This window comes from Monodon monoceros, unplaced genomic scaffold (genome assembly GCF_005190385.1).
Source record: "Monodon monoceros isolate NGI ecotype Baffin Bay Population unplaced genomic scaffold, NGI_Narwhal_1 Super_Scaffold_20, whole genome shotgun sequence".
Taxonomy (NCBI): Eukaryota; Metazoa; Chordata; class Mammalia; order Artiodactyla; family Monodontidae; genus Monodon; species Monodon monoceros.
Window position 1 is genome coordinate 62,939,010 of NW_021703777.1, and position 21,261 is coordinate 62,960,270.

The window sequence follows — 21,261 nt, forward strand, 5'->3', positions numbered from 1 at the left end:
AACTGAGGGTTATCGAGAAGACTGAGTGACATGACATATCTAAAGTGATGAGCATCTCGTAGGTGCCCAGTCACCAGTTGCTCTCTGGCCAAAGGACTGCATTTATTTCCCTACTTGTTTTCTTAAACAGTCCTTCCGCAAACTCCATACAGATCAAAATATAGACCAACAGCATAAAACCAAACATTTATTTTCCCCAAATAGAATACTTTTCTTCTCTGTAGAACATGATCTGGCTTTTTTTTTTCCATCAGAGTCTGCTCTTCTTCCAAATGCTTTCTGTTTGTCTTTTAGGACATTAATATTTCTCTCTTAATTACTTTAGAATTTTACTGTTGGAAGTTTTCATGAGCAATGTTTTGCAAACTTGAAATTATCCATTAAGAATATTATAAACTCCATTCAAGTTAGAGGTTTGTGACTATTATTGTCTAGAATTTTCCTGAGTTGGTAAGATTGAGATTTTTCTTTAGTGTGGAACTTTGTTATTTTATATCAAAAGGTATGAGTTTCCAGTTGTTGATGCTCATTCATTTGTGTCTTTCCAGGTGCCCAGGAAAAGACAAACTTGGAAGTCATTATTCTAGTCGGCACTGCGGTGATTGCCATGTTCTTCTGGCTACTTCTTGTCATCGTTCTACGGACCGTTAAGCGGGTAACGAAATCATTTCCCTTCCGTCCCTTGCACGTTGGTTTTCATGATTAATGAAAGCTGACTGGGGTTCTTTGAGTTGATTCTTCCCATTGTTATTGGCTCAACAGGCACAATTTTATTTCTATACAATAACCTTCTTACCCACTTGCTTTTGGCTAGACCACTGGGCTTTAATTGATAGAAGCAACAAGAGGAGAAATGGGCTTGGACTGTCTAGTGTAATTAAGATTTAAGAATTAAATTCTGAGCTCATTTGGGGGTCGAGGGGACACTGGGAGCAGAATTATAATAGGACTACTCTCACACACTGTGAGCCATTTAGAAAATGAGACACCAAGAATGGGGCTTCTATAAACAACAACAACAAGCACAGAGAACAACAGCCAGACAACAGGGTGTGTGTGACCGGAAGGAGCAATGCTTTCCAGGCCAGTGGAGGGGAACTGAAGACGGGCTACTTGTCCATCGTCATGGATCCAGACGAACTCCCCCTGGATGAGCACTGTGAACGCCTGCCTTATGATGCCAGCAAATGGGAATTCCCCAGAGACCGGCTGAAACTAGGTGTGTTTTCAAGTGATATTAATTTGATATTGGGTTTACCAGGCCATCTCTTCCTCTTTTAGGCTGCTGACAAATCTAATCTATTTAAATGTTGGATCCTGGTTCAGAAAATGCATCCCATCTCCTGAATTTGAGTAATCGTCCATTTTAGTCACTTAGAAGTAGGGTCCCTGTATAATCACCCAAAGCAGGACATTTAGAGGGTGAAGAGGGGGGTATTAAATTATTAAGCCAGGACAAGGGGGTCAACTGTACTGTCCATGATAAACTGGGATGTATGGTCACCCTATCAAGTCAGAATCTTTGCCTATCGCTTTGGTGGTGAAATAGTCCAAATCTGTTTTGTTGTTGACTCTAGGTAAGCCTCTTGGCCGTGGTGCCTTTGGGCAAGTGATTGAAGCAGATGCCTTTGGAATTGACAAGACAGCAACCTGCAAGACAGTGGCTGTCAAAATGTTGAAAGGTAAAAGCAAAATTCTATGGTTCTATGGTGATGTATCCCTCTATCTGTTTCATCCCGTCTTTAAACATGATGAAAGGCTTGTATTAGTGGCTCTGTGGCTAGGTGGGCCCACGAGCCAAACATGCAGCCAGACTATACGATGCCTTTGTACAAACTAGATAAAAATTGCCTCTTTTATAGACTCATGTCAGGGTCCACAGCCTGGCAGGCAAAGTTGGGATGGATCTGAGCTCCCCTACCGCCCCACCTTGCCTGGGAGCCCTTGCACAGATCACAGCTTGTACAACTATATTTAGTAGTCCGGCTATAGGAAAAAAATACCTTGGTTACATCAAAACTGTTTTCTTAGTGTACTATAGTGCATTAGTAAGATAATTACAGACCATCAAGAAACGGAAAAAGAAATTTGATGTAATAAGTAAAAATAGCAGCATGCAAAAACCAGCATGTTCCCTAGAATTGGAATATGTAAAAGATTCTCACATATAAAAGGCAATATGCAAAATAAGAATGGTTGTGCTGGGAAAAAAAGGATTAAGGGGGACATTTTTAAAATTAAAAGTTTCATAAACAATTGTCAAGCCTAATCGTAATGGAATTCTGGTCTTGCCGTTTTAATTTGGGGGGGGGGTGATGCGTATAAAGCTCTTTGCTAGAATTCTGATGTGCTTTCATTGATGGAGACAGTGCTACTGACCCTTCGCCAATAGGTCTTGTGCATTTTGAAGGCATCTCTCTCCTTTTGCCTTTTCTCGCTTGTGGCCGAGGAGTATGTAATTTTGAGGTGGCTCATCAGGGCCTGAGGTGTGGACCACGTCTGTGAATTAGAGGGAAGTGTACCAGTCTGTACAGGATCAAACTCACAGTCTTAGCCTCATCGGCCTCATGTGCCAACTGGCTTTGCCAGCTGGCCCTTGTTAAGTTTCCTGCTCGGCACAGATTGGTGGGAACTCCAGCATAACCCCTAACGCATGAGCAATACATGGTGTTGCTTCCTTATGAGGGAGCACTGAAATAATCAGGCCCTAAGAAGCATAGTAAACCTGATATGTGAAAATCCAGTTTTGTAAAAGGAGAAAATCTGGGCATGATTTCATTTGCAGATGTATTCTCCACTTTGCAAAAGACCTCACAGTGGCTTCCTTCAAATATCAAACATTCTGGGTGCACGTAAAGAATTCGATTTAGAATTATAAAATATAATTTATGTTTGTCTTTTAATGCAGCTAGCCTGTCAATTGGGTTACAGTTGTATTACCCCTGGAGGGAAAGTTGCACAGATGCACACCGTGCAGCGTTAATCCTCCTAAGGTAATGCCTCACGTATGATTTCCCTCTTTGTTTATATTTGTAGAAGGAGCAACACACAGCGAACACCGAGCCCTCATGTCTGAACTCAAGATCCTCATTCATATTGGCCACCATCTCAATGTGGTCAATCTTCTTGGTGCCTGTACCAAGCCAGGGGGTGAGTGTCTATAGATGGCTCTGGCTGTGGGATTTTGGCATATACTTTTCTGCTGGTATTTGAGGGAAACCACCCAACTCCCATGGCCTTGGTTTCCTTAACTTAGGAAACTTTGGCAGATTCCTATGTATAAATATATTTCATGGAGGTTTAATGGGCACTGTAAATTATTCTAGAACGTGAATTAAAAAATACTACATCATTATAATACAGTTTGCTACTTGGTGTTCAGAGGAGAAGAGTAAACTTCCCTCCAAATTTGAAAACAAAGGACTTTAAGAGTGGTGCCCCCTAAAATGGAGTCATCTCAGGAGATTGTGTTGAAAAGCAAGTGGGTGGATTTTCTTCTGAAATTTTGGTTTATCTTCTGTGGAATTGCCTTTTGGAAAAAGAAAAGTTACAATATAAGGGAATTGCAGCCAGCTGATTTCTATGATCCTGTTTCCAGTGAAAGGGTGTAGCCTCTTCTGTGATATTTTCTAGCTCATTGATGTCTTAAACACTTGGTGAGAAACGAGTGAAAATACAAATACATTTTCTCTTCTTGGTATGCTGTGCTGTCTGCAGGGCCACTCATGGTGATTGTGGAATTCTGCAAGTTTGGAAACCTGTCAACTTACTTAAGGAGCAAGAGAAATGAGTTTGTCCCCTACAAGGTATGTCATTTCCTAACAGCTGTGGTCACGCTGTAAAATGGAGAACAACTCAAAGTGGTACAGGTTAAGTTTTTTGGTAAAATTCTGCAAAGAAATTGTGAGGAATCTTTTCATGTTACCTCTTGGCTGTTGTAACTTCCTCTTTTACCTTCTGGAGGACACATACTTCTCATGTTTTATTTTTGTGACTCTGATCTACCGACCCATTATAGATAATGCCAAGGAGGGGAAGGTGGGTGTGATTAAGGGTAGGGAATGACAGGTGGAAGGACAGCTCTGGATTATTCTATCTCTGCACTGGTCATATGTGGCCCTATGGAGTGTCAATCCCAGTGTCAAAAGTGCCCTAATGTTGGAAGTGTGTCTGAGTGAAACTTGTAACAAGGCCCTTATCTCTAAGCTAGAAAAGAGACAGGCTTTATGGAAGAAAATCTATTATGTAGAACACTTGCCCCAAATTTCAGCCCAGAGATTCCATGATCCTGAAATTGATGTCTCTCATCTTCTTTTAATAGTTACAATTGTTTCTATAGTTTAACTACATTGGAGAGATTTTCTGGTGTTCAGGGAGTTTGTTCATCTGTTTCGTTCTAGACTAAAGGGGCACGATTCCGGCAAGGGAAAGAATACGTTGGGGAAATCACCGTGGATCCTAAACGCCGCTTGGACAGCATCACCAGTAGCCAGAGCTCAGCCAGCTCCGGATTTGTTGAGGAGAAATCCCTCAGTGATGTGGAGGAAGAGGAAGGTACCTGCCATTGCTTCCTCTGCACCGAACGCATGCTCTTGTAGGAACAGACGAGGTGACAGGGTGTTACAATGAATTTTGTCCTGGAAAAATCCAGTATTACCTAATATTTGAAAGAGACCTAAATTTCTAGGAGGCTTTCATTCAGTCTCCCCAAAAGTGAGGGGCGGAAGGTCTAAATAAGCAGCAGGCTACGTGGTGAGGCAGAGCATGGCTAGCCTGAGAAATCTAGGTCCCCCAGGAGGGCTAAGCAGTTGGCAAACAGTCAAGCCAACGCTCTTCAAGTCTTGGTTCAACATTTGTCAGCAGGAGAGGCTCAGCGCCATCTTCCGGATGGGCAAAGGAGGCTCTCTGGTGTTTGATCCAGCCTCCCCATTGTCCACAGCGGTTCAGTCCCACCTTGTCTGCTTCACCAGCACAACAGAAGTCCTTCAGTTAATCATACCCAACCTTCTCCAAGGCAGTGTAGGCATCTGTTGTTTCTACCCCAAGTGGCTTATCAAGTCTTCCATATTTCGTCAGAAGAGTCTTGGTCAATACACTTTTCTTTATCCACTTATGCTTCCAGTGATATTTTAGTGCTCTTTATGAGTGGAGCTGTGTTCCCAGCCTAACTTTCAGGACCTCTTCCAGCTTCAGGATACACTGTATATCTGCTTCCCTCAGAAGGAGCAGAGACAGCTCCGTGGAGGTAGAGATGGGGCTTCCCGACATTTGGGTCTTCTTGAGGCATGAGCTTAGAAGAATTCAATCATGAAATAGTGGAAGAAACCTGCTTCTGTTCCCTTTGACATGAGGCCACAGAGAGAACTTAAAACTGACTTCTTTCCCATAGAAGCCAAGCAGGCAGTGTGAGGCTAGAACTTGGTCTAGAAAAGCGTGGGGAGGTTGTCTGGACCTCACATAACTGGGTGCACACTGAGTGGAGCCACTTCTGCCCCATCGTCTCTCTCACAAAATGGTGGCCAGAGAGCTGGAAACCCAAGGGCTTGAGGGAGTCAGTCCGAGTAGAGGGGGCATTGGCCCAGAATTTTGCCTCCATTTCTTCATCTGGAAAATGAAAGAGTTTCACTAATTATTCATGGGGAGCCCTCCAGCCCTGAACATAGAAAGTCACTGAGAAAAAGTTTCGTAGTCTTTTTAATACTTACAAGGTTATTATTACAACTGAGTTTTCATTTGCTCTGGTATTTGTCTTCAGGAAAGAAACCATGTCTTATCTTATCTGACCAAAGTTAAGAGATCATGTTGAAACGCTCATTAATGTCTTAGTGTTTCTTTGTAGTAGTTGCCCAGAAGTAAATACCACAAATTTACGTAAATTCATCTTCCTCTCGATGTTCCTGTCTTCTCCCATTCGTATCCTTGAAGGAAAAAATCATTCTCGCAGGCCAGATTTAATGTGTTTACAGCCCTTTCTCAGTTTAAAAGTGAGAGAAGTAAATATATTATTTCTGGTATTTTTAGTTAGCCATTGTAGATTATGGTTTGACCTTTGGCCTTTGTCCCGGGACAAAGCCTGGAGAGAAAAGATTCAATGACCCTGGATATTGTTGTTTTATTTTTAGAGTTCTTGATATGAAAACTATTGTTTATCCCTCTGGGTATATGAAAAAAACACAACACTTTAAACAGCAAATTTGTAAAAGCCTGCTTTTACCCCCCTGTTATCGATGCCAGTTTTTCCTCCATTTTGCCTCCTGGATTTGTTCGTCCAATTTGGCTAAAATGGAAAAACCAATATTTTTGCTAAGGGGTATGATGAAGACTGATAATATACCAGGATTCAGCATACTTACAGAAGATAGAAGCATTTTCTGTCTGCTTCTATTTCCTGAAATTTAACTCCCAATTTTTAAAATGAAGATTGCTCTATCAAACTTACAAACAGTTTCTGGCCGAAATACCAATCTCTGTCCTCCTGCATCTTCTGACAGTTTCTGAAGATGTGTACAAGAACTTCCTGACCTTGGAGCATCTCATCTGTTACAGCTTCCAAGTGGCTAAGGGCATGGAGTTTTTGGCATCACGGAAGGTGAGACAAAGTATCTCTTCACATCACAGATTTGCAAATGAGGTGTCCAGAGCCAGCCATTGGTGTTTGTTTAGGACTGTAATTCATTCACCACTGCTGGAGCACTGTTAAGAGAGCTCTACTGGGGAGGCCCCATTTCTGCTCATTAAAGTGGTGTTAGGAGTTCATGAAATTAATTCATGTGATAAATACCTACTAAATGCAGGCAGTCTTCTGAGCGCTAAGGACACTGTGTGAGCAAATAGGCAAAACTCTCCACCTTCATGGAGATTATGTTCTAGTGGGTGGAACAAACAATATAAACAAGTAAAATGCCTGATAGGCTAGATGGGAGTAAGTACTGTGGAGAAAAATCAGCAGGGAAGAGTTATAGAGTATACAGGAGCGTTACGTTCCTGTGGACATATGCCTCTGTGTTTGTGTACATTGATTTTAAACCAAGGGGACACGGAAGGCTTTAGGGGAATGTGCATTTGAGTAATGGCCTAGAAGAGGTGAGGGGCTGAGCCTTGCAAATATCTTGGCACAAGTCTGTTTTTCATTTCTTTGATATTCATCACCATCCATCAAAAAGTATTTGGTAGTAGCATAATTAGAAACCAGGAAGGACAGGCTTTAGATGAGAGCGATTGAAAGAGCTAAAATTAGAAAAGTAGGCCAAACAAAGGCTGAGGTGGATACGTGACAAGTTACAAACATTCCAAAGGTTGTAAACACTGTGGAGGCACCCCTCGGAAAGGGTAAAATGGATGGTTTTACATTAAACAAGAAAAATTCAGATTAAGTTTCAGGAAAAATTATCAGTTGACAGAATGCAGTTGCTGCAGCCTACCTGTGGGAGAAAGACTTAAAGTTTTTACTTTGTGTTTTTTTCCGAAATTAGAGTGAAATCCCTCACGCATGCCTTTTTCTGGAGTTTAAAGCTTGTCACCGCTTTCAGAGCCTCAGGATCTCCGAGGTTTCTGCCCAAGAGCTCTTGTCTTCTCTCTTCCAAGGGGAAGGGAGAGAAGTGGGATCTTAGAGGATTTTTCCAAAGAGAAAGGCCCTTTGCCCTTCTTGAAGATTCTGATTTTATTTTTATTATTTTTTAAAGGCCAGAGCCTGCCATTTAGTCAGGGTTCCTTTGATGGGGAAGGGAATGAGGGGTGGAGGGGGATCCTTTTACTTGCCTTGCATCTACCAGCTGAATTTCTTGAATACCACCTGGTTGCTTAATAAAGGAAGCTCTTCGGTTCGGGGCAAAGTAGGAAGGACTGTGTTTTTTGGAGTCTCCTGTCTTGATCAATCACGCCAGGCAATGTGCTTTTAAAAAACAATTTTTTTAAATAGAATTTTTAAAGGTTACACTCCGTTTGCAGTTATTACAAAATATTGGCTATATTTCCTGTGTCGTACAATATATCCTTGTGCCTCGTTCAGAGGAAAGCGCTCTACAGATGTGAGGTGTAAGGGGTCCGTAATGCCTGGCTCACACATCACTCCTCCACTGACATAAGAATTCTCATCTAAGCCTTTCATTCATTTCTCAATGTTCCCTGAGACTCTTGTTCTCTTATAAATCTATCAGGTGGAGTTAAAGCTGCTTAGGGTAGGAAGTTACATGAAGGTAGGGGGATACAGAGAAGAGAGAAACTGAGGAACAGAAAAGAATAGAAGGAAAGCCAAGGAGAATTTGCTTTTCCTTTTTCGTGTACCAGAGAATCCCCTTGACTAGTGAGAGGCTGAGGGTGACCTCCACGATAAGCCAGCGCTTTGAAAACAGGGTGAGCCCCACTGGGAATTGTTTCTCAGAGCTTGTCCAGCTTCGGTTACGTATGGAATAGAGAAACCAACAAAGGGCACCAAACCAAGGAGAGCCCCTTGTTTCTGATTTCCGTGCATTCATTCAAAATAAACCCCATTCTAGGGCCTCCTTAGAATAACACGTTTTAACCGTATATGGTGCCAGACAAAAGGGATGTGTGGATGTGACCAGAAACACATTCTTAATTGTGTCCAAGAGAAGTCTATTTATGACTCCATCAGCATGCTATAACATAACTATTTAATTCCAGAGTCTGGGGCTGTTTATGGAATAAGCAGATGTGTGCCTCAATGAAACTTACAGACTTTTTTCCGGAAGAGTTGATAAAAGATGTTTAACCCAGTGCTTGTTAATCAGTTGGTTTTCTGATGTGGGTTTTTTTTTTCTTTCTTTTTTAAAGCATGAGGTCACAACAGATGTGGAAGAGATCAGTTATGTTGAGTCCTAATGCACACGATTCTTTTTGCAGTGTATCCACAGGGACCTGGCAGCGAGAAACATCCTCTTGTCGGAGAAGAATGTGGTTAAAATCTGTGACTTTGGCTTGGCCCGGGATATTTATAAAGACCCAGATTATGTCAGAAAAGGAGATGTAAGTTTCAGAGATGCACCCAGTGATCTGTTAAGTTGCAGAATTCAAACTCCTCTCAGCAAGCCTCAGGACCTGTGTCCAGGGACAATGGAAGCTTTTCCTTCAGATATTTGATAAGTAGGGTTCTCATTCCTTGTCTTCTACCCCTGTAGGCTCGCCTCCCTTTGAAATGGATGGCCCCGGAAACAATTTTTGACAGAGTGTACACAATTCAGAGTGACGTGTGGTCTTTTGGTGTCCTGCTCTGGGAAATATTTTCCTTAGGTAAGTCCCTTCTCTTTGTCTCTCCATCCATACTCCAAATAAAATGATAAAAGTCAGTGACCCCAGTGCACCTTTCCCTCTCCTGTATTCCACCTTTATCGGATGAAACTTACTTGGAAGCTTTGGGTTGTAAAACCTAAAAAAGCAAAGAAAGGAAGAAAGGAACAAAAGATGTATATGTGAAGAAGGTGTTGAAGAATCAGGCTCAGGGCTTTCTGCAAGAGAAAATCAAATCAATAAGGCACCATTCCTCAGGACAGGAATAAAGACGCTGACGTAGAGTGGACTTGAGGACACGGGGAGGGGGAAGGGTGAGCTGGGACGAAGTGAGAGAGTGGCATGCACATATATACACTACCAAATGTAAAATAGATAGCTAGTGGGAAGCAGCCGCACAGCACAGGGAGATCAGCTTGGTGCTTTGTGACCACCTAGAGGGATGGGATAGGGAGGGTGGGAGGGAGGTGCAAGAGGGAGGAGATATGGAAACATATGTATATGTATAGCTGATTCACTTTGTTATACAGCAGAAACTAACACAACATTGTAAAGCAATTATACTCCAATAAAGATGTTAAAAAGAAATAATAATGCCCCATTCCTGTTTTATTCTAGGTGCTTCTCCATATCCTGGAGTAAAGATTGATGAGGAATTTTGTAGGAGATTGAAAGAAGGAACTAGAATGAGAGCTCCTGATTATACCACACCCGAAATGTAAGACTTTACAAGTATTTCTCTATCCTCCTTTGCTCACAAAAATTCTCCCTGCCTAGAAGACTTTCCATTATAGGTACCTCCTTCATGGCCCAGTTTGTACTTCTCCCTTGAAGTCTTCCTTGATAATCTTAAGCACAGAGTCATCCTTCTTGAAATGACAGCACTTTATCTATACCAACCAGTCAGTTTTTACTAGATGTTGATTTATGATGTTTCCTTTTCGATACACACTTGATGCTCCAAGTGTAGGGTTCTGTGTTTTACGTAGTTTCGTATCCCTCTTTAGCATCTTGGCTCATGGTGGACTCTTTATAAATATTTACTCATTCAAGTGCTTATTGTCAGCATCAGATCAGGAGGAAAGAGGCGGTTAATGACATCAGTGTTTTGCTTCTCTAGGTACCAGACCATGCTTGACTGCTGGCATGGGGAGCCCAATCAGAGACCCACGTTTTCAGAGCTGGTGGAACATTTGGGAAATCTGTTACAAGCGAATGCTCAGCAGGTTTGTGACCTCCATCCAAGAAGCTTCTACAGAGAGTACTTAGGTGTCCAGGGCTCGTCTGCTGCCTAGACCTTCTCATGGCCACCATACTGTCCTCTCAGCCACTGAATCCAAGGAGCCATATTCTTCCAGATCTGAGCAGTAATGCTTTTCTAAAAGTCATAATTACCTTTTTGACAGATGAGATCCTAATTCATAACCTGGGAGCTGATCACTTTTATTTTTACTGATGTATATTGTGGTGTCTTCAGAGGCTCTTATAAAGTAAAAAAGCAAACAAACAACAAACAAAACTAAAAAACAAAAAAAACCCAAAACCTAGTTGATCAAGTGAATATCAACAGTGGACAGAATTTCAAGGAATTTTAAATACATTCTTCAAGCAAAAACACATCTGAACCCTGCAAAATTGATGGGTTTTTTTTCCCTCTGTAAAATCCCAGGCCCTCATAACTTCCATTGGAGGATTTTAGACTTGTAGCCTTTACTGTTAGAAAGTTAATCTCCAGTCAACACCTCTTGCTACAGTGAATGGAAGTCAATTTCCTCCTGCTTTTCTTTTGAACAGGTGGTGGACAATGGGTCAAATCTATTTTTATCGATAAACCTTCCAAACATTTAGAGGTATCAAACTGCCCTTTATTTCTGTATCAAATTGCCCTTTATTTCTTTCTCTTGATGAAATAATGTTAAGTTCTGCAACCTTTTCTCAGTAGACCCATTTTCCTGAACACTTACTGCTTTTCTTTAGACTGTCATCAGTTTTTCCATTGCCTTGAAGCATAGACACTAAAATTGGATGACATGCCCTTTAAAGGACCCAGCTCGTGTAGATAGGACTATGTGAAGAAACGATTTCTCAGCTTTGTGGAGCTCTGCCTGTTCTGTTGTTCCATCTGTAACCACAACCCGTTTTGTCTTCATTGTAGCCACAGTGCTCTGTGGTCCCCTTACTCGTCTTGTTTTTTGTTAGATCCTTTAATATACTTTCATCTACACATCACTTTTGAGTGCCCTTTTGTTTTTGACAAGCCATTTTTAAAGTTGTCTTAAAGTTTTACATTCAGATATGAAAGCCACATTCCCCATAAACAAGAAGCCCCAGTGGCCTTTGTTTTTCATAGAAAGGCTCATGAAGGACTGAAGCCATAACAATAGCACTCTGTGTTTATTGTTTCAGGATGGCAAAGACTACATTGTTCTTCCCATATCAGAGACTTTGAGCATGGAAGAGGATTCGGGACTCTCTCTGCCTACCTCACCTGTTTCCTGTATGGAGGAAGAGGAAGTGTGTGACCCCAAATTCCATTACGACAACACAGCAGGAATCAGGTACGGTCTAAGGTCAACATCCCCTGGGGGAGGGAGCTTCAAGGTCATCTTAGGGAAGGGGATGGAGGAAGGACATCGTATAAAGTTGCTGCATTTCACTTGCACATTCACCCTTTGCCCTGAGAGGTCCTCCTTGAAGAGCGCCTGGGTAGGTGAGTCTCTTTCCATCTGTGGTGCACATTGCTGCCTAAGCTCTTCATTTCAGAATTCTAAGCCCTGCAGCTGCAAATAGCTGGAATGCCACAGTTTGTTAATCTCCAGAGAAAGAGACCAATTTTACAAAGACATCTGTATTTAAATTATCCCCATGTACTCTTTTATTAATGTGAGTTATATGGCTTAGGAAAGATTCAGGAAGGAAGAGTTCTATGCATTTATGAAAACAGACCTTTGCCTCTCTGGCTGGGATACAGTGTGCCATGGGGACGCGTCCTGAGTTTGACTGGGCAGCACAACTTCAGAAGCCCATCCCAAGTCTGATTTTCAGCATTTTATTTGCATAATGGGACTTCTGGGCTTATTTAAAACACATGCACTGCCGTATTTTCCTGATTTGTAGAGGGGTCCTAAAGGCAGCTTTCTTTTTGTTCCCTCCCAGCACCTGTGCATAAGGAAAGAGTTGGTATGGTTTCTACAATATGATATTAAAATTGCCTTTTACTAAGCCTGGGACTACTTCACTTTGCTTTGTCTTGGGTGTTTTCCTCCTGTAACCAGACCCCTGGCAGCATGAGCCCAGCCTGCCCCCTTGAGTGTGCTGTGGCAGCAGGGGGGACCACGGAGTGCTAGCCTTTGGCCGGGTTGCCAGATGGCAGGTGGGGAGTCACGCAGGACAGTTTGCCCCGTGGACTCGCACAGGGAGGGCAGCAGGAACGCTGCCGTGGGAGAGAAGAAAGCTCAGAGTGGGAAGAAGCCAACTCGTAAGCTGTCCACTCCATTTGTGTCAAGAACTTTCAGCATTTTTCAAAGAACTTTTTCTTACCAGATTTTGCCAAAGTTAGGCAAGGTAGATACTGTTATCTTTTGATGTAGATGTTGAACGTGAGTGTCAGAGCAGTTACCTGGGGAGAATACAATATTGTGGTTAAAGATCCAGATTTTAGAGTCACATGGAACTGGGTTGGATTCCCAAGTCTGCCCTTCGCAGCTGTGACCTGGGGCAAATTTTCACCGCGACCCAGGCAAGGACACTGGTGTTGTACAAAAATGATGACTTTGAGAATTACATGGTATAATGAGTTTCTAAGTGCCTGGCACCTAGAGAACACTCAATAAATGATAGCAATTAAGTGAGCTGGTTAAAATCACATGGGATGAATCCAGTTCCTCTGATATCTAACTCAGGGCTGTTTTCTCCCATACCAAGGAGGGGGCCTCAAAGAGAAAGAGGAATGAAATGAAAACCTATAGTTCCACCCCAACGTTTAAAAAGTCCTCGTTCAAGTTCAGCTGGCCTTCTGGTGTGGTAATTATTCCCGAAACACTGTTGCCTTCTGTGTTATCAGAAATCCATTTGATGGTGAGCTGTGTTCCTTGGGTTCTTCCGTGACCAGGTGGGGCGAGGACCCAAGCCGGCAGCCTCTTGGCTTACTCAGGCGCTTTGCGTGTGGTGCCGAGAGTCAATGAAGTCACATATGTGTAAGGGAAGTGCCAAATGCGATGCTGGATCTGAAACAGGGCTGCCAACATGTATCCCCAGAGGCGTGGACAAATGTGACACCACACTCCCAACACAGGCCTGGCTCCTATTTTCTGTCTGTGATTTTTGAATTGGCCTTTCCAGTCCAGTTTCCCTTTTATCCAGCTGTAATTTGAAAACTAAAATGGAAATTGGAATCTTTTGTCTGCATCCCCTCCACCTTTTTGCCTTTACTAAAACTAAGGCACCACGCTCACATTTTAATCGTCTGGGTTAAAGGAGAGGCAGAATCGAGGCATCTGCACGCAGCACATTTCAGTTGGATGCTCTCTTGTGTTCTGCTTCCCTGGGGAAGAGGAAGTGAGGCTGGGGTGCCTCTCAAGGGACTTGTGCCCTTATCTTCCACGTTGCCAGTCAAGGAGAAGAGCCAAGGAGTCTTTCTCGAGCTTGCTTCTTCATAATTTTCAATTTCATTGCATTATGAATAGAGCTGGACAGAGACATCCCCGTGGGAGCCAACCTCCTGATTTTTTGCCCCTTTAAACTATTTTTAAAATATTTGTTCAGCATTTATTTAGAGAAGGGGCTGAGAGATATGTGGGGGAAGGGTGAGGAGGAAGGACCACTAGTGTCTAGACTTAGGTTTGTCTCTAATTTCCCCTGTGGATCAGCTCTGGCCCCAAGTCTGCATGCTTCCTGCAAGAAAACACATCTTAATTGGACTCATCATTCTTGGAGGACAGTTTGGGGACCATCTGCGGTTGCTCCACCAATTCCCCTGGGAGTTTCGTCTCCCACTCCAAGCAGCTTATCAAAGATTTCTTTTCAATGCTCTCCCAGGGAAAGGTTCTGGCACATAGCTTTTTTTTTTTTTTTTTTTTTTTTTTTTTTTTTTTTCATTTTCGTTAATTGCTAGCGATGATTTAAATGCTCCTTGTAGATTGATGCCTGGGACAGCCTGCTGGCTAGATTTTCCTGAATTTGGCTCTGATGTTAGACTGCTTGAAATGAAACTGTCCTTTCTGCACCTTTTGTCTATCTTTTTTTTTTTTAACATCTTTATTGGAGTATAATTGCTTTACAGTGGTGTGTTCGTTTCTGCCGTATAACAAAGTGAATCAGCTATACATGTACATATATCCCCATATCCCCTCCCTCTTGCATCTCCCTCCCTCCCACCCTCACTATCCCCCCTCCCCCACCCCCCCACCCCTGCCCCACCGCATGGTCGGTGCACACATGGGAGAGAGCAGGGCTGTGTGCATACTAGGTGCTCAGTAAAGACTTGGACAATCTTTACTTCACTGCTGTCTTCTTCCTTCTCCTTCCTAGTGCTTTTCCAAGGGCGTCAATGTGGAATAAGGTAAAAACAAACAAAAACAACCCTGCATGGGCTCTAGAAACCTAAGTTTGAGCCCCAGTTCTAGCTCTTTCCTCCCTAAGCCTTAGCAAATAGGAAATAATGAAAACCTATTTTGTAGTTTTATGAAGAGCAGATGCAATGATGTCCATGAAGATGCCTTGTCAACTGTGAAGGGCCGAGCAATGTTTATTATTATTGGGCTCAGCAATCAAGGAGCTGGCCTTTCTAAGGCAGCTGCATTACAGCCCAAATACCTCTGGAATCTGTCCACAGACCGTGTGGGCATCACCTTTCTTTAGTCAGGCTGCTCTTCTTTCTCCTAGATAATTGGAACAGCCTCCCGATTGGCCTCATGGCCTCTGGCCTTACCCTCCTCAACCCAGAGTCATCTTTCTAAAGGGCATATCTGACTTTGTCAATCTCATGCTTAAAATCCTTCAGTGACTGCTCATTGCCCTCAAGATAATAATCCAGATTTTCCAGTTATGTGATTTTGGACAAGTTCCTTAACCTTTTTGTGTCTTAGTTCCTCATCTGAAGTTGGGATAATGATACCCACCTAGAGAGGTACCGTTTGTGGAGATGCCATGAGACAGTGGTTGAGGAGCATTTAGCACAGAGCCTGGCACGTGGGAGAGTCTCAATAAAGGATTCCTGAATGAGTGAATGAATGAATGAATGACTATGGTACCAGTAATTTTTGGTAACCACTACTTTTAGGGACTGGACTTAGGAGAAGTAGGCTTTTCTCTCTCCTTTATGTTATGTCCTCTTTCCTGTGGAGTTTCCTGAGTGAGGATGTAATTGGTGAACCCCATTCTCTCTTCTTTGTAAGAGGAGGAACCAGCCTCCTGGGGCAGGGGACGGAGATTTAGTTTCCATTATCCTTCTTTGCCCAAATGAGTCCTCTCTTCACTTGATCACAGAAAACACACGGAATATATAATATATCCAGAAGGCCATCTAAAGTGGGAGGTATGCTGGGATAAGAGTGAAGAGTGAATTTGCTGTCCCTTCCCATGAAAAGGACTTTCCTTCTCTCCACTTGGGCTGGTTTTAGCAGAAAATCAGACTCACCCAAAGTCACATAGTAGGGAAGGAACACCCTTAGGGAACAGGTGATGTGTTGTTGTGATGTGACAAGTCCTATCCTTTGGACTCCTGAAAGAAACGTGTACCCTTTGGAATTCAAAGGAGGAAAACAAGCTTTGGTTGATGGTGCATCATTCTTTCTAAGACCCCCTTATCAACCACCAGTGATCACCTCATTCATCCTCCAGGTATCTTTGTGAGTGAGGAAAGGAAAGCTCTTGCCAGTACATTTTAAAGATGGAGCAATAGGGGCACAGAAATGTATCTGTGACTTTCCCAAGTCTGTGTAGTTCGTGGTAGATTTTGAAATAGATGGAATACCTTGTGACTCTCAAACTACACCCCCAACTCTGTGGGCTAACAATAGGAGATTCAGCCCACCTGCCCCTGTACCCATTGCGCCTCTATTACACGTAGAAGAAGATTGTCTCCAGACCTTGCTGGGTTCAGCATCCTTTACTGGAGCCGGGTGAGATTCAGTGAGATCTGCAGGTGTTTCCTCTGCCCATCTTTCATTGACTGGTTGTTCTGTGGGCCTTGTCTAGAAAACTTGCTTAGGAGATGGCCAGAAAGATGTGAAACACTCAGTAATATGCCGAGAGCTCAGTGGAGGAATCACAGGCAATCAGGAAGCCAAGCAGAAGGCAGCTGACCACTGAGTCTGCTGTTGTTGTCTTCAGTCCAGCCCTGGACCTCAGAAGTACGATTCAAAGGAAAAGGGGCTCATCTATGCCCCCTCAGTTATATTATACTTTTAAATGGACTTTCACAGGAAATTAAGCCTTCAGTGTGTGCTAGCAGAGAAAGATTTTTGTTTTGTTTTTCTTTTTCCAAAGGATGTTTGAAGGTCGCTATTAAACTTGCGGTTGAAAGATAATGAACTTAGGTATCACTTGTGGAACCTGCAGCCAAATATACCACCACTAAAATATAAATATTTGTTCTTTTGCAGTCAGTATCTGCAGAACAGTAAGCGAAAGAGCCGGCCTGTCAGTGTAAAAACATTTGAAGATATCCCGTTGGAAGAACCAGAAGTAAAAGTAATCCCAGATGTAAGCACATCTTTTAAAAATAGTCTTAGAAATAATACCAAAGGTGAAACATTAGCTAGATAAATATTAACCTAAGCATTAGAGACTTGAAGCCTCATTATAAGGCTGTCCTTGAGGGTATGTGTGATGGGGTCATTACAGCAGTGGAACTTATTGGGCGCCCTTGGTTTTTCCATATGCAAAGCCCCTGGTCTAAGGTTCAAGACAATCCAGCTTCATGCCCAATTCCCCTCAAGCGAACATAGCATCATTGTGAAAGAGGGATAGAAACGGGTCTCCTCGGCTTCTTCTTCCTAAATTTCTCTCTTCTTCCAGGCCTGCATCTATTTCTTGGAAGCAGTTACTTCCTTTTATAGCCTGCATGGTTTCTGGCTATGCTACCTTTACCTGCCTCTGCAGAACGTGGGAATGTTGTCTGATAGGTGGGTTAGGAAATCAGTTTAATTAAGTAATTGTTCAGTGTACACAATCAACTGTCCCATCTCATTGTCTCTTAAAAAGGACAACCAGACGGACAGTGGTATGGTTCTTGCATCCGAAGAGCTGAAAACCTTGGAAGACAGAAGCAAATTAGCCCCATCTTTTAGGTAAGGCTCAGCCAAAATAGAAGGACAAATTTCAACAGGAACTTTTGGAAGGAACCTAGGACTTTGAGCGTAGGTGCAGAGTTTTCCCTTTTTGTGTCTTCGTTGGTTGGGCAAATTTGCATCAACCTAACTAATAAAGAATGGAAACAAATCAAACTAATTACCTGGCAAGTCTAAAAAAGAATCTGAAATAAGAGGATTTGGTCAGTTTTCATGAGAATTTATGAATACTAGGGGATTTTTTGAGCATATTTACTGTGGTCAGTGGTTTGTGTGGTACTGGCTAAGTAAAACAGAGGTCATTGGATGTATTCCTTAAAACTATGGAGATAGTTAAAATCTTTGTGCACTCTACCCTGAAGGATTTTCAAACTTGAACAGAAACGGGTACACCTGTCTTTATGAAATATAATGTATAAAGAAGCCATTATCTATTTGCGTAAGATACTTAAATATTTTTGGCTGAATTATTAAGTACTTAATTGTGGGAAAAATGCTGAATTTGGTTTTGAATATTTCTTCCATGTGATTCTGTAGGAATTCGTAGCTGTTTTGAGTAGATATACCTGCTTTTAACTTAACAAGTAAATAAGATTCTGTATTTATAAGAATATTGGGATTCAGAGTAGTTATTTATTTGCTAGCAGGTTCACTCTAGGTGAGAATAGAGAAGACTTTGATCTACTTATAATCGAACTGTTGGATAAAATGGGACCACCCTTGGTACCGAGTGATGCTCATGTAAAACAAACAAACAGACAAACAAAAAACCCATTAAAATGTGCCATTGTGTCATTTCATTGTCTGCCATAGGCCCAGGATGAGAGACTGTGAGAGCCAATCATATGTTTCATTCACTGATTCAAATATATTTGTTCAGCAATGAATAGGTACCATGCCATTGTCTGAGACACTAAGCTCGTTTTACTGAGGTTGGATTGAAAGAAAAAATGTATATCTAGTCATTTGAAATAACTTTTAAACCATATATGAACACGGAGTTAATAAAATCCTTTTTTTGCAGTTTTTAACATGAATAGCTTGGTAAAACACCTACTAAGGGGGCAAAAAAAAACCCCACACTTCAGAATGGCTTAAGCTCCACACAGCCTACACCAAGCTACAGAAAGCCTTTTTAAGCTTTTTTTCTAAGGTTGGACATGATTACCGTCTGTCACGATTCCACCGTCCTTCCAAAGAATGTGGTTTTGATGAGTAAAAAGCACTTTTTGACACGTCTGGCTTGATTGCACACACACGCTTCGACTTACTAAAGTTTAAAGTTGCACAAGAACTTTATTAACACCACCCACGGGCCTTGTAATCCCTTACTTGACAGGGTGGTGCAAGCACTAGTGGACTTTCAGAGCATCCCAGTTTCGCTCCACATCCTGAAAGAGTCCCTTTGGCTCCTATCCTTGTATACAAACTTGTCAATCTGCAAGGCCATAAAAAGGTTCCACTGGTTGGAGCCTTCACATAACTCAGGAGAACTGCCTTTTATCTCATCTCAGGCTTGAAAGACTTGGACCTGAATAAGACGACTTATCTGAAACTCCAAATTCATGCGAGTACCTGAAAATAGACATTGTCTGAGTGAGGCTGCTATGTTGATGAACAAGTGGGAGGGAGAGGGACTGGTGTCTCCAGGAAGATGCCAGCCCACACGGGGTTGGGAACGGGGTTAGGATAAGATGCAAAAGGACTCCCTTCTCTCTGCCGACTCATTTGGTTGCCATCTCTTCTGCAGTGGAATGATGCCCAGCAAAAGCAAGGAGTCTGTGGCATCTGAAGGCTCAAACCAGACGAGCGGCTACCAGTCGGGGTATCACTCCGATGACACGGACACCACTGTGTACTCCAGCGAGGAGGCGGAACTTTTAAAGCTGGTAGAGATTGGACCGCAAGCTGGCAGTGCAGCTCAGATTCCCCAGCCTGACACTGGGATCACACTGAGCTCCCCTCCTGTTTAAAAGGGGGCACCCACGTCCCCCAGTCCTGGAAATCACATGAGAGGTGCTGCTCAGATTTTCAAGTGTTGTTCTTTCCACCACCAGAAAGTAGCCACATTTGATTTTCATTTCAAAAGCAAGGACCTCGGACTGCAGGGAGGCAGTCCTCTAGGCATTTCCTGAGAAGATGCTTGTGACCCAAGAATGCGTTTGTGTCTTCTCCCGGTGTTGACCTTATTCTTTTTAACATTCATTTAAAAAGCATGTCTGATGCCCCCTAATGTGGGTCACCCCAGGGGTTACAGCAAAAGAAGTTCACGAAATGGCTTCATCCTCCAAGAAGTAGCAGTACCGGGGGAGCTGACACCTCTGTAAAACTAGAAGATAAACCAGGCAATGGAAGTGCTTTAGGTGTTGAAGATGGGAAAGACCTTTAGGGCTGAGTCCATCTAAGAAGCTTTGTTTAGGAGATGGGTCCTGAGCCAAGTCTTATGTGTGGGGAATGGATTGATGGAAAGGAAGATGCTGGCTTGCTTTGAGGATGCACTGGAGCCTGCACGTGCATTGCGTTGGCTCCAGTGGAGGTGGACATAGGGTCTGTTAGGAAACGTAAAGGCTTCGTACGAGGTGACTGGTTTTAGAAGGTTGCGTGCTCTTCCCATTTGGGCTAAATGAGAGTTCCTTGTGCTGTTTCCGACTCCTAATGAGAGTTCCTTCCGGACTCTTACGTGTCTCCTGGCCAAGCCCCAGGAAGGAAATGATGCAGCTCTGGCTCCTTGTCTCCCAGGCTGATCCTTTATTCAGGACACCACAAAGAAAGGACACTCAGCCTCTCTGTCGTATCGAAGATTTCTGACTGTGTAAACCAGCTTCTGGTTTCTTCTGGATGAATACCGACATGTCTGTCCTGATGTGATATGTCTGAGCCTGAATGCAGTAGATTCAATATCAAGCTGTGGTGTCAAAGCTTCAGGAAGACTATTACTCTCTTGTTCCTTCTCCCCCTCTCCATGCCTTCCCCCTCCCTTCAGTATTTTCCTGACCTCCCAGCCAGCCAGGATTCTAGTAATTTGGCCTCTACACCCTAGTAAGAGCTGATTTGGTTTGTTCACGCTCAGTAATTATTAGCCAGATTTCAAAATTACTTTGTAGCCAAAGTTATAACAACTCTTGTATTACTTAGACTTTTAACATGTAAAGCTCTTTCTACTGGTTTCTGCCCTTGTTCTTTCCTTTTTAAAAAAGAAAATGTATTTTTCGTTTGGTACCATAGTGTGAGATGCTGGGAACCATGACTATAAAACATGCTGTGGCACATATATTTATAGTCTGTTTATGTAGAAACAAATGTAATATATTAAAACCTTATATTATATATAATGAACTTTGTACTATCACATTTTGTATCAGTATTATGTAGCATAACAAAGGTCATAAAGCTTTTAGCAATTGATGCCATTTTATTAAAAAAAAAAAAGTGAAAAACTTGAAGTAATCCCTTCGCAAGGTTGTATCACTGTACCTATCATTTCTCTCACTCCTAGAATGGAGGAGGGGGACTCAGACATCATTTCCATATGGCTGTTTTTTATTTTCACTTGTTCCCTTATTCTTCTTATGAAGGATATCTTCATTAAATGTTTATATACTTTTTAAACCAATAAATGTATTCTTAGTAAAAAAAAAAAAAAATACAATGGTATAATACTATCACAGCTGTTTTGAGGGTAAATATTTCTGGCTTAAATGCTTCTCCCCCTCCTTCGTTACAC

General features: G+C 42.4%; 1 protein-coding gene across 1 annotated transcript in view; it reads left to right on the top strand.

Moving 5' to 3' along the window:
- KDR (kinase insert domain receptor) overlaps nucleotides 1-20,980 on the top strand; it is a 44,444-nt gene extending 23,464 nt beyond the window's left edge. The window contains exons 16-30 of the mRNA XM_029234914.1: nucleotides 549-655; nucleotides 1,084-1,219; nucleotides 1,578-1,682; nucleotides 3,037-3,150; nucleotides 3,718-3,806; nucleotides 4,401-4,554; nucleotides 6,492-6,589; nucleotides 8,863-8,985; nucleotides 9,138-9,249; nucleotides 9,865-9,964; nucleotides 10,367-10,472; nucleotides 11,653-11,804; nucleotides 16,851-16,950; nucleotides 17,452-17,537; nucleotides 19,288-20,980. Of these exons, the coding sequence (XP_029090747.1) occupies nucleotides 549-655; nucleotides 1,084-1,219; nucleotides 1,578-1,682; nucleotides 3,037-3,150; nucleotides 3,718-3,806; nucleotides 4,401-4,554; nucleotides 6,492-6,589; nucleotides 8,863-8,985; nucleotides 9,138-9,249; nucleotides 9,865-9,964; nucleotides 10,367-10,472; nucleotides 11,653-11,804; nucleotides 16,851-16,950; nucleotides 17,452-17,537; nucleotides 19,288-19,510 (1,805 nt within the window). The 3' untranslated portion in view covers nucleotides 19,511-20,980. The remainder of the gene's footprint in view (nucleotides 1-548; nucleotides 656-1,083; nucleotides 1,220-1,577; nucleotides 1,683-3,036; nucleotides 3,151-3,717; nucleotides 3,807-4,400; nucleotides 4,555-6,491; nucleotides 6,590-8,862; nucleotides 8,986-9,137; nucleotides 9,250-9,864; nucleotides 9,965-10,366; nucleotides 10,473-11,652; nucleotides 11,805-16,850; nucleotides 16,951-17,451; nucleotides 17,538-19,287) is intronic.
- Nucleotides 20,981-21,261: the final 281 nt, after the last annotated feature.